Source organism: Felis catus, chromosome A2 (assembly GCF_018350175.1).
Source record: "Felis catus isolate Fca126 chromosome A2, F.catus_Fca126_mat1.0, whole genome shotgun sequence".
NCBI classification, from domain to species: Eukaryota; Metazoa; Chordata; class Mammalia; order Carnivora; family Felidae; genus Felis; species Felis catus.
In genome coordinates this window covers 153,063,005-153,075,963 of record NC_058369.1, presented here as the reverse complement: position 1 = coordinate 153,075,963, position 12,959 = coordinate 153,063,005, and the positions used below count along the sequence as shown (strand labels likewise).

At 37.5% G+C, this 12,959-nt stretch overlaps 2 protein-coding genes across 2 annotated transcripts in view; one reads left to right on the top strand and one right to left on the bottom strand.

Annotated features, from left to right (window-relative positions):
- Positions 1-2,345, top strand: part of LOC101100956 (probable protein BRICK1) — a 67,020-nt gene extending 64,675 nt beyond the window's left edge. The window contains exon 5 of the mRNA XM_045052811.1: positions 769-2,345. Coding sequence (XP_044908746.1) covers positions 769-791 — 23 coding nt within the window. The 3' untranslated portion in view covers positions 792-2,345. The remainder of the gene's footprint in view (positions 1-768) is intronic.
- Positions 1-12,959, bottom strand: part of AKR1D1 (aldo-keto reductase family 1 member D1) — an 88,145-nt gene that overhangs the window by 48,728 nt on the left and 26,458 nt on the right. The gene's annotated exons all lie outside the window — the stretch shown is intronic.

Here is a 12,959-nt window from a genome sequence, read left to right as displayed (position 1 = left end):
AGGTTATAAACAGACATTGATGGGGAGACTTTTTTAATATTGCAAGAACAGTCTACCAGCAATGTCTGACCTGTCAGACAGGTCCTAATCTTGGAATCCTACATTCCACAATTCTGGAAACGCTGTTTTTGTTCCCAGAAGCCTTAGATCTCCTCCCTCTGGACCCTTTGAACACCTTACAGCTGGACTACAACTGCCACTTAGTGTGTGTTATCAAGATGTTCTTGTTGTTTGTATGTTTTCTGGATGGATTGAAGCTTTCCCCTGCTGCAAGGTTGCCTCTCGTGGAGGCAAAAAAAAAAAAAAAAAAAAACCTGTTAGAGAATGTGTTTCCATTTGGGATTCACCTTCCATGATCTCCAGTGATCAAGGCTCCCCCTTCACTAGGCAAATCATACGAACCGTAACAAAAGCTTGCAAACCTCTTGGAATTCTATCAGTATACAACCTTCTGCTGATCCCTTGTTGTCTTGTGCTAGTATGACCAGCTACTGTTAAGTCTCTAATGTCTTATGCTCAAGCCTGTGATCAACATGTAAAAAAAAAAAAGCCTTTCCAGATCACAATTCAAAGTCGGTTACAGTCTAGAGCCTGGTGGCTGGGTATTTCAGAAATGTCATCAGGGGAAGACAGCCCTAGAGCCCCAATGGAAGGGACTTTATCAAGTGCTCCTGACCACTGACACTGCTGCAGAACTAGAAGGTATTGAGCCTGGGGTACATGCCTCATGACTGAAAAAGTCTCCATCTCACACTTGGTCCTGTACAGGTGCTGGAGACCTCCAAATCTAACAGGAAAGAAAAGGAGTGGACATCGAGGTGGACTGCTTCTGCCCAAGATGATGCAACAAGCCTTCATGCTTTAAACATGAAAGCCTTTCTCCTTCTTTTTCTTCCCTTTACTCTGGCATTGGCCTATAAAGATAACACCCTCACCTTCTCTCCCAGGTCATTACTAATAGATGCTGACTTTTAGAATTTAGAAAAACCTATTATTTCAGGTTAGGAGAAAAATCTAATTCTGCCCCTAACTTTTCAAAAGCAAAATAAGAGATCTCATTAGTCAACTCCCCTCCCTGAATCTACACTGTTGAGCTAGAAAGGACCTAACAGGAGGTGTTCATGATTTAGGATTCACTCCTTTGGCAAGTCCCTACATCCCTGGTTAGGGATAAATATAATTAAGGCTATAATCAACAACATCTCTTTATGTCTTGAAATTATGGAAGAATCTGCTGCTAAGGCAATAATAGTCTGAAAAAGATCCTTAGACTCTCTGGCCAAACTTGTTCTGGGTAATCAGAAAGCCCCTGATTATCCTTTAGCCGAGCAAGGAGATGTCTCTACAACAACTAACACCTTTTACAGTACACGGATAAATACTTCACAACATGTGGAATTAGAAACCACTTAGCTACTTACATTGTCCAGGACCCTACAGGGACATTCAAATTTTTCCCCAGGATGGTTTAACTTTATATTTTATGATACTTTTAGTTGACTTCCTTTGGGGCTTGGAGCTCTTTTGTGTTTGGGTTTCTAAGTCATAGTATTAGTCATTATCCTAACGTGTATCTTTATTGTTATATTTAAACTGTTTGTAATATATATTTCCCCATGTTGTTCAGAGACTGAAAAGTACTCATCAGCCCTACACTTTGACAACAGAAAATGACACTTCAATTGATGTAGCCTAAAGTCCCTTTCCCTAAAATGTTTCCTTGCCACTCGAATGTGGTCCAGACTTAAAGATATATGAGGATAAGAGACTTCCCACTCTGAGGTACATTATGGACCCAGAGCAGGTACTAACCACTCTGGCAACACAATGGGGCCAACACCAAAGGACTGACCATTGATGCTTTCTTATTAAGAAAGATCTTGATCAAAGGGAGAAAATGTAAAAAGAGATTTCAAAATGGAACAAGCAAGTCTCGCTAAGAGAGTCTCTTTTAAAATAGGGTCAGGAGCACATAAGTGAGGAAGAAGTAATGCATGGCTTTATCAAAGGAACCATGAACTGTTTGCCAACCACAAGCCCTCAATCTGGAATTAACTCCTTCCTCACCATGACACCTGAATTATTCCTATTCTTCACCTTGAAAGGAGCCAACACAATTTGACAAATTTCAATCTATTTGCATATTAATTCAACCAATCCCAGTTGACCCAGTTTTAATTCTCATTTTGCATAACAGACCTGACTGAGAACTACTCTTGTAAACTTTCACTTTTATAAACCTGCCCTCTCTTTGTTTTCTTCAGAACAAAATTTAGGTTTCAACCTGCATCTGTGTTTCCTGAATTGCAATTCTAATTGCCCAAATAAATGCCTGTCTGCTTAAATTTTTAGTGCATTCTTTCTTGGTTCACACCTTTTTGCCAGAGATTTTATGAGAGATTTTTAGAAAGAGAAGATGATGATGGCAATGTAGTGTTTGAATCTCTCCAAATGTCCTCAGACTAGAGACAGAGAGCAAGTAGGGGAAAAAGAAAAAAGACAACAGATAACTTCAATAAAATGGTGACAAAGGAACCTCCACAAACCCTAGAACACCAGTAGGTGGGGCTTTATGCCTCCCCAAAATAGGATCATGTGTAACTCAGATTTAGTTTATGTAAAAGTTGTGCGTGGAACAGATGGAGAAGTTCTGCTGTCCAGAGAGTGTCCTCAGAACGCAGAAAGTCCTCCAAAAATCTTGAGTCATCAAAGAGAACACCTACAGCTGAGTGGAAGCCTCAGAAAGCAAATCTGAAAATAATCACTGAAACTGAGAAACAGAGGATCCAATGCGTGGGTAAATAGAAAAAGCCTATAAGTACTCCCTAAGGGCTGCAGGACAATTAGCATGTCTTGAGGCAGTATAAGTCTTTGAGGACTCAAGAAATATCCAGGAAAAAAATCACCTGAATAAAGACAAAAACACATTTTGAGGAAAAAGCTTCAGGCAGTAGAGTAAAATACTGAGAATAAGGGAGAAAAATGTTTAGCTCCTGGTGGGATGGACCAAGAGAAAGCAGATCTCAGAACTAGAGAAATGGCTTCATGTAGAGATCATACTTTTGGATTCTTGATGGTAACAACAGAGGCACCCCCTAGCAGAGAAGTTAGGAAAACTATTCTGGCTTAATCCCACCCTCTACATAAATACCAAGAATCCTTCTCAGACCAAAAATACGAGAAAACACATCCTACTTAAATATGCACAACAGAAAAGGATATCAATCAAACTCCATGTAGAGATGTCAAAAGAAAACAAGACAAAAATGAAAGGCATAATATTAACATGTACAAAAATCACACTAGAAAAAAAAAATGTGATCACTCAATATTTGAAAACTGTAAACCAATGTTACCAAATGAGCTAAAATAAATGAAAACTACAACTTTCTACCCTAAGGTATTTTATATGTTTAAATACTCATAACAAAAATGTATGTTTTTTTTCTATCTCTGGACGAATTGATTATAAAAACCATACAGAAAAATATCGAAGTAAGAATAGCCAACAAGAGTAATGAGGGGAACTAGTCTTAAAAGGTTTAAGAAAAGTGAACTTAAAAATATGGAAGAAAACTCTCCTGTGTTCAAAATCCAAAGATAATAATAAAAATAGGTGTACACATACACACACATTTAGGACATTAAATCAGATCAATATTCCTAATTAATGAACAGTTTTTAAAAACTGGAGAAGAGTAGCCACACAATTAGTTACTTTAAAAGTTGAGGGGCACCTGGGTGGCTCAGTTAAGCATCCGACTTCGGCTCAGGTCATGATCTCACGGTTCATGGGTTTGAGCCCCGCATTGGGCTCTGTGTGGACAGCTCGGAGCCTGGAGCCTGCTTTGGATTCTGTGTCTCCCTCTCTCTCTCCCCCTCCCCTGCTCATGCTCTGTCTGTCAAAAATAAATAAACATTAAAAAAAAATTTTTTACTTGAATATTCACATTAAAATAAGTTAAAATGGCCCTTAAACATGTTAAAAGTTGTTTGACCTGTCTCATAATAAGAGAAATGAATTAAAATGAAACATACATCAGACTGTAAAAAATTTTACCTTATTGGAGAGGCTATGGGAAAGCAGGGACTTTCATGGTTCGATGATGGGAATACAAGATGGAGGGAAAATTGGCACTATATAGTAAAATCAAATATGCGCTTATTCATTGATCCAGAAATCCCTACTCTAGGAATCTATCCATAAATACATTGGCAAAAGCATAAAATTGTGTGTGTATAAGCATTCACTGTATAAATTATTCATATTTGCAAAACACTATAAAAGAATCCGAAAGAACCTCTTTGCAAGGACTATCTTGCTGGCCCTAGAGCTGAGTGTCTGATAGTCTATTCCTCAGTTTTATTAAGCCAGCTACTTCTGGCTGGTACTTAGACTATGACTTGTGTGGACGTGAGCCTATTGCCATACTTTCCCTGCCAATAAATGTGATCTTTGTAACAAGAGATAGTGTTGCTTGGTAAATAATTGCAATAGACAAAGTATTCTGCAAATCTTCACCTTATGGAAGAAGTGATATGAGCAAGGAAGGCAAATCTGTGCCAAATGTGCATTTCATGGTCAGTTTTGATATCTGGAAGTATGAGTCTTCCTAATTTTTTCTTTTCCTAGATTGTTTTGGCTATTCACTGTCTCTTGTAATTTCATATGCATGTGGTGTCCATTTGTATCATTTGTTGAAAAGACTTTCCTTTGGCTACTGATTTGCCTTTGTTCCTTTGTCAAAGATCAGCTGACCATGTCTATGCAGGTATATTTATGGGCTATATATTCTGTTATACTGATCTATTGTCTCATCAGTATCACACAGTTTACCCATAGATTAATTAATTATCCATAGATTTTGTTTTTTCATTCTCAAGTTGGTTAATATACAGTGTAGTCTTAGCTTCAGGAGTAGAACCCAGTGATTCATCACTTCATGTAACACCCAGTGCTCGTCCCAACAAGTGCCCTTCTTAATGTCCATCACCCATTTACCTCACACCCCTCATCAACTCACAGTTTGTTCTCTGTATTTAAGAGTCTCTTATGGTTTGCCTCCCTCTCTGTTTTTATCTTATTCTTCCTTCCCTTCCTCTAATTCATCTGTTAAGTTTCTCAAATTCCACATACAAGTGAAGTCTTATGATATCTGTCTTTCTCTAACTTATTTCACTTAGCATCCATGTTCCATCCATGTTGTTGCAAATAGCAAGATTTTCATTCTTTTTCATCACTGAGTAGTATTCCATTGTGTGTGCGTATGTATATACATATACATATACATATACATATACCACATATTCTTAATCCATTTATCAGTTAATGGACATTTGGGCTCTTTTCATAATTTGGCTATTGTTAATAGTGCTGCTATAAACATTGGGGTGCATATGTCCCTTTAAATCAGCATTTTTGTATCTTTTGGATAAATTCCTAATAGTGCCATTGCTGGATCATAATGTGGTTCTATTTTTAATTTTTTGAGGAACCTCCACACTGTTTTCCAGAGTGGCTGCACCAGTTTGCATTCCTACCAACAGTGCAAGAGGTTCCCCTTTCTCCACATCCTTACCAACATCTGTTTTTTCCTGAGCTGTTAATTTTAGCCACTCTGACTGGTGTGAGGTGGTATCTCATTGTGGTTTTGATTTGTATTTCCCTGATGATGAATGATGTTGAGCATCTTTTCATGTTTCTGTTTGCCATCTGGATGTCTTCTTTGGAAAAGTGTCTATTCAAGTGTTCTGCCCATTTCTTCACTGGATTATTTATTTTTTGGGTGTTGAGTTTGTTAAGAATTAACTCTGCCTTTGATTTTTAAATTATATAGGTAGTTTATAAGATCAGACAAAAATTGTAATGTGAATTAGTAAAATTTTATAAACACTTAGAAATGTGCAGGTTAAGTGGCTACAACTTTTTCAATTAGACGATTTTTAGAGCAGTTTTATGTTCACAGAAAAATGAGCATAAAGTACAGATCTCCCATGTACCTCCTTAAGCCTCTGCCCCCAGTTTTCCCAATACAATTTGTTACAATTGAGCCAATATTAATACATTATTATTAACTAAAGTCATAGTTTACATTAGGGTTCACTCTGAGTTGTATATTCTATGGATTTTGACCAATACATGATGACATGTATTCACCATTGCAGTATCCAACAGATTAGTTCCACTGCCCTAAAAATCCTCTGTGCTCCAACTATATTCATACCCCCTTTCACTCTCTGTGTGAACTTCTAGTAACCACTCATCTTTTATTGACTTTTTTTTTACTGTTGCTATAGGTTTTCCATTTCCAAAATTCTATATTGTTGGAATCATACAGAACGTAGGCTTTTCCAATTGACTTTGTTAGCTGTGGGGAATGAGTTTAGGTAAAATTAGATAAGGCAGGACAAAGGCCTCAGTACAGGTAAAGTGGGAGGATAGGACAAAGGTATAGGAGGTAAACAAGATTAGGTATTCAGGGCGGAAACGCCCCCTACCTTAGTACAATAGCAGAATGCTGCTTTCACAGGAAGGAAGGACCAGGTAAACAGGGCTATAGACTGCTCTGGGGCAAAGTTGCCCAGAGAGGAGCTAACTAGCAAAAGAAAGGTGCCTTGTTGACCCTGAGGTAGCATGCTCTGTCTTTCTTGTCCCCTAGACCGCTTTAGGTAAACAGGGGAGGGGCCTCACGTCTGCTGTAAACAACCTTCTGCCCAGGGCGCCAGGTTTTGTTTTGTATTGACCCAAACCCCTAACACAGCATATCTTCAAAACCCCCTTTGCCTCACGCCCATGAGTTAATGTTTATGATTTCATTGTCTCTTTGTGCATGTCCATCACCATGTTTTTAAGCCTTCTAATCCTAATACAAACAGAACAAGGACCCTAACTCTGGGCTCTTATCTCCTCCTGGACATTAGCCTCTCTCACATTTTCAATCCGGCGCCCCTCTCTCTTGCTGGACAAGCGAGAACTTCAGACCCAGAGTCTATAACAGTTAACAATATGCGTATGTGTTTGTGGCCTGATGGCTCATTTCTTTTTATCATTGGATAATTTAGGTTTCAATTACCTTTCTATTATTAGTTTCTAGTTTTTTTTCTAGTTTCTAATTCCATTGTAGTCTGAGAGCATACTTTGTGTAATTTTTATGTATTTAAGATCGTTAAGGTGTGCGGGTTGCCTGGGTGGCTCAGTCAGTTAAGCATCCAACTCTTGATTTCGGCTCAGATCATAATCACACAATTCGGGAGATCAAGCCCCATGCCTGGCTCTGCACTGACAGTGCAGAGCCTGCTTAGAATTCTCTCTCCCTCTTTCTCTGCCCCTTCCCTGCTTGTGCACTCCCCCCGCCCCTCAAAATAAAGGGAAAAAATTATTATTAAGGTGTGTTTTGTGGCCCAGATGTGATCTCTCATGGTGAATGTTCCATATAAGCTTGAAAAGTATGTGCATTTTTCTGTTTTTGGATGACATATTCTATAGATGTTAATTAGATCCAGGTGGCTGATGGTTCTGTCAGCTCAGTTATTTCCTTACTGATGGTCTGCCTTCTTATTTTTGACAGAGGGGTGTTGAATTCTCCAAATATAATAGTGGATTCATCTATTTCTCCTTGAAGTTCTATCAGTTGCGCATCATGTATTTTGTGGCTTTTTTTAAAAAAAACATTAGTCTAACTGTTGTCGGGTACACATACATAAGGAATTAAATTTTCTTGGAGAATCAGCCTTTCTACCATTATGAAATGCCTCCCTTTGCTCTGAAGTCTGCTTTGTCTGAAATCAATATAACTACTCTCGCTTTCTTTTAATTTATGTCAGCTGCTATGTACCTCTATTCCTTTATTTTAATCTGTCTTTAAAATATATATATATATTTTAATCTGTCTTTAATCTGTATTTATATAGCCACTTATAAAGTGGCTCTTGTAGACAACGTATAGTTGTGTCTTGTGTGTGTGTATCTATCTACTGTTAGAGTATCTTTTATTCATTTATGTATTTATTTATTTATTATTAAATTCCACTTGTGTATTTAAACCACTATAGTTCGATTAATATCTGCCATATTTGTTACTATTTTCTGTTTGTTGTTCTTGTTCTTTGTTGGTTCTTTTTTATTTTTTTTCAACGTTTTTTATTTATTTTTGGGACAGAGAGAGACAGAGCATGAATGGGGGAGGGGCAGAGAGAGAGGGAGACACAGAATCGGAAACATGCTCCAGGCTCTGAGCCATCAGCCCAGAGCCTGACGCGGGGCTCGAACTCACGGACCGCGAGATCGTGACCTGGCTGAAGTCAGACGCTTAACCGACTGCGCCACCCAGGCGCCCCTGTTGGTTCTTTTTTAAATCTTCATTTACTTTTCCTGCCTATTATGGTTTTCATAGAACATTTTATACAATTTCATTTTCTCTCTTTTATTAACCTGTCAAAATTCTCCTTTTTAAAAACTTTTTTATTGGTTACCTCTCATTTTGCAGTATAAATTAATCACTAATTCAAGTCCTCTGTCAAATAACACTATACCACTTTAGGAGCAGTGAAAATATCTTATAACAAAGTATTTCCAATTCCACCCTTTCAATCTTATAATATTGCTGCCATTCAGTTCACTTGTCTATAAGCCCTAATCACCAAATACATTGTTGCTGTTATTATTTTGAACAGTGATCAATAAGAATAAGAAAAATATCTTCTTTCACCTTCATTTATTCCTTCTCAACTTTTCTTTCTTACCTTATGTAGATCTGAATTTCTGACCTATATCATTTTTTTCTGGAGAATTATTTTATTTTATTTTCTTATTTAAAAATTTTTGTTATCTGAGTATAGTTCACACAGTGTTACGTTAGTTTTAGGTGTACATCATAGTGATTCAACATCTCTATATGTCATGCTTTAAGAATTTCTTTTAACTTTTCTTTTGAAGTAGGTCTACTGGTAACAAATCCGATCAATTTTTGTTTGTCTGAGAAAGTCTTTAATTTTTCTTTATTTTTGAAGGACAGTTTCTCAGGGTACATAATTCTAGGTTGGTGGTTTTTTCTTTCAATGCTTTAACATCTCACTCCACTCTTTTCTTGCTTATATGATTCTTGAAGAGAAGTCCAGGGTAATTGTTATCCTTGCCTCTCTATAGGTAAATTTTCCCTCTTTCCCATGCCCTGTGACTTCTTTTAAGACTTTCTATTTGTCTTTGATATTCTGCAGTTTAAATATGATATTCCTAAATATAGTACTTTTCTCTGAGCTTCCTAGATCTGTGATTTGTTGTCTGTCATTAACTTTGGGAAATTCTCAGTCATTGTTGCTTCGAGTACTGCTGTTTCTTATCTCTTCTCCATCTGGTATTTTCTTCCCACATGTGTTCTACTTCTTGTAATTGTCCCATAGTTCTTGGATATTCTGTTTTTTCTTTCACTTTACATTTTAGTTTGGGAAGTTTTGAGTGACATTTCGTCATGCTTACTGATTTTTTTCTTTGCCTGTGTCCAATCTATTGATGACCCCATGAAAGGCATTCTTCATTTCTGTTACAGTGTTTTTGAGTTCCAACATTTCCTTTGATTCCTTTTTAGGGTTTCTGTATGTTGTGACTTGGCTAAATTAACATGTGTTAAATAGAGCCTCCAGGTGTTAAATGGTGAGCCATAGTTCAACAGAAGAATGCAAGGGAAAGTGAAATTACTCACAGTTCCTAGAGGAGGAACATAGCATGCCTTGAGGGGCTACACAGGGAAGTCAAGGCAGACTACAGGCAGAGCAGTGCAGGACCTGGGGCATGTCTTTATTAAAGTCAATGGGTGAAGTGCTTTGTGATTCCTAGGCTAAGACTAGATTCGTCAGTTCAAGCCCCCCAAAAGTGAGGTTTTGGCAAGCTTCACAGGGGCCTTATCTAAGAGGCACACAGGGCAGGTCCTGGGAAGTGGAAAGAATGCTCATTACCAGAGTGGTTGGGAGGTCATATCAGGAGCTTACATTTACTTGTGACTCTGAGGCTTCTTATCTAGGGCATGTGCTTGCAGTAGTGGCTAGTATCAGTTCAACACCCCTGTAGGCCATCTGACCATACAAAATAGATGGCGAGGCAGCAACATCATGGAGTAGCTTAGTTAAACTCTCAACACTATCTCTCTGCTTACATTATTAATCTGTTCTTCATCTTTGCATTTTTAGAGCGCTTAGCATTAACTATGGTTAATTAACCATAGTTGTTTTAAATTCCTGGTTTGATGATTCCCATATCTCTGCCATATCTGAGTCGGGTTCTGATGCTTGCTCTGTCCCTTTAAAGTGTGTTTTTTGTCTTCAGCATGCCTATGTAATTATTTGTTGAAAGTTGGACGTGATATACTGGGCTAAGTGAATGGGATAAATAGGCTTTTAGAGTGAGATTTTAGGTTTATCTGATGAGGGGTTACAGTATATTTGCTGTTGGTTGTACCTGTAGATGTCAGATGATAAAATTTCCCTGGTGTCTGATTTTTGTCTTGTCTGCTGTTTTTTTCGGTTTCCTAGATATTTCTTCTTAAATAAAGTCTGAGACTTGTGGTTCTTTCCGTTGTAATCCAATTATTATACAGAACACTATTGATGTGGTAAGGTACAGGGGAGGGGAAGTGGTCTTTAGTCCTATGATTAGGTCTTGGTCTTAGTAAGCCTGTGCCCCTGGGCTGTGACCTTTACAAGTACTTCTCAATCTCCCCCCCCCCCCCCCCCCACCTTTAGGTAGAACAGGAAGGCTAGACAGGGCTAGAGTTGTATTTCCCTTCCCCAAGGTCAGTTACGCTCTGGCACAATGACTTCTTTTGAAGCCAAGGCTTAATAAGATGACTACGATACTTTCCCCCTCTCTCTGCGAGAAGCACGGGAAGATTTTTTGCTGATCTTCACTGTGAGAACTTGGTTGAGTTCCCGGACGTTGGACTCACAAACACGTGGGGTCTCTCCTAAGACTTCTCCTGCTCTAAGTTTTTCATTCTCAAAATTGTCCACAGTGAGCCTATAGCAATTTATTAGTTACAGTTCAAGTTTCCCTACCCCAGGACTGGTTCCTGTATAAAGTTTTTACTCTAATAATTTGTGGTTGTCTATATCTGCCTGTGTCCTCAGTTTTGGGTTTGCCTATTACCTCAGTTCTCTGATGGATCTAAGAAGAGATTGATTTTCAATGTGTTCAGTTTTTTCTTGTGTGGATGGGAATGATGACTTCTAGGCTTCTTACATCCTGGACTGGAAACCAGAAGTTTCTACCATTTTTACTATGTGGAGCATTCTGTAAAGTTCATCTTGAATAGGTGAAAAAGTCTTCCTCATGAACTAGGTTACATGAGGTAACATGAACCAGGTAACATGAATAAGAATATTTGTGAGAGTATATACATAATAGGAAAAAACCCCATGAATGACCAAATGTATTGGTAGGAGGATAAATGATTTGTGGTATGTTCACACAATGGAACAGTATACTTCAGTGAAAATGAGAGAACAATAGCTACACAGAACAACATGCACAAATCTCATAATAGAATACTGAGTGACAAAAGAGTTCTAGAAAATAACAGATAGTAGCATAACTTTTCTGTGAAGTTCAGAAGCCATCAGAACTAAAATGTATATTACTTGGCACAGATATGCTATATTTAATTGATTATAAGATGCAAACTGAGGAAAGATTTTTGAAAGAGAAACTCTAGAATGAAAAACTAGAAATGAGTAAAAATAATTCCCTCTGGTGGAGATGGTGATAGTTTGGAGTCCTGGTGAAAGGCTTTGGAGTAGAATCAAATCTGAGTATATATATTTTTTACATAATTTCCACCTTAAAAGTATGTATTTTTCATGTTAAAAAAAAAACTAAATCATAAAAGGAATAATGGAAGCCTTAAAATAATAAAAAAAAAAAGGAAACAAATGAACCTAACTGTATGTCTATTTGATAACATAATCTCAGAGAAAAAAGAATTATTCCAAGTGACCTTTGAACACAGAACTCTGTACATCTTTTTAAAAATTTTTTTAAAGTTTATTTATCTATTTTTGGGGAGAGGAGCAGAGAGAGAGAGGGAGAGAGAGAATCCTAAGCAGCTTCCATACTCAGTGGGGCTTGATCCCACAACCATGAGATCATGACCTGAGCCAAAATCAAGAGCCAGCTGCTTAAGTGACTGAGTCACCCAGGTGCCCCTAGGACTCTGTACATTTTTAGTGAGACATAAATTAAGGATAAAAAAAAAAGAATGATATTGAAAGTGAGGGAACTGCAGATAAACCTTACTCCTCTGTCAATGGTTTTATTTTTAGTAGTAATATTGGTTATAATTTTGAAAATATTTTATGTTTATTTTAAGGTAAAGCAAGATTTTCAGTGTTGGAGAGTGATGAATAAATAATCATATTAAATCTGAGTTGGATATACCAATATAAATTCAAGTTAAAAATATTTGCATATATTCTGCATACTGAAAGGATCTCAAAGCAATGACATTCTAGCAGTGAGACAGCTAGAGCTCAGATATGGGTATCTACATACTTTTCCCCACTCTAGGGAATTACGGGTCTTCAGAAATATGGTTGAATATGGACTGGGGCTGGGAAAGGACAAGGTCATTTCTGGATATGCCAAAGAGAAGGAAGCACCAAAAGGATGACATCAAAAGGACAGAAGTCAGTTTGCAGGAGCTGCCACTGGTAAAATTTGGGACAATTTTACTATCAAAAATATTTGTGGTTATGTAAACTTTAAATAAATACAACTTAATGAATCCAAAGTTACTTAAAAAAAAAAAAAAAGCAGGAAAAAAGTCACAGAGGACCATTGCAGACAATTGTTATACAAGATACAATAGAAATTGGCAGTTAAAGAAAAATAATTAAATTTTCCTTCTGCTTTTGGGAAGGAACAGTTCATCTCCACTTGGTGAGAGATGACCCTTATTTACTGAAGAATGTAG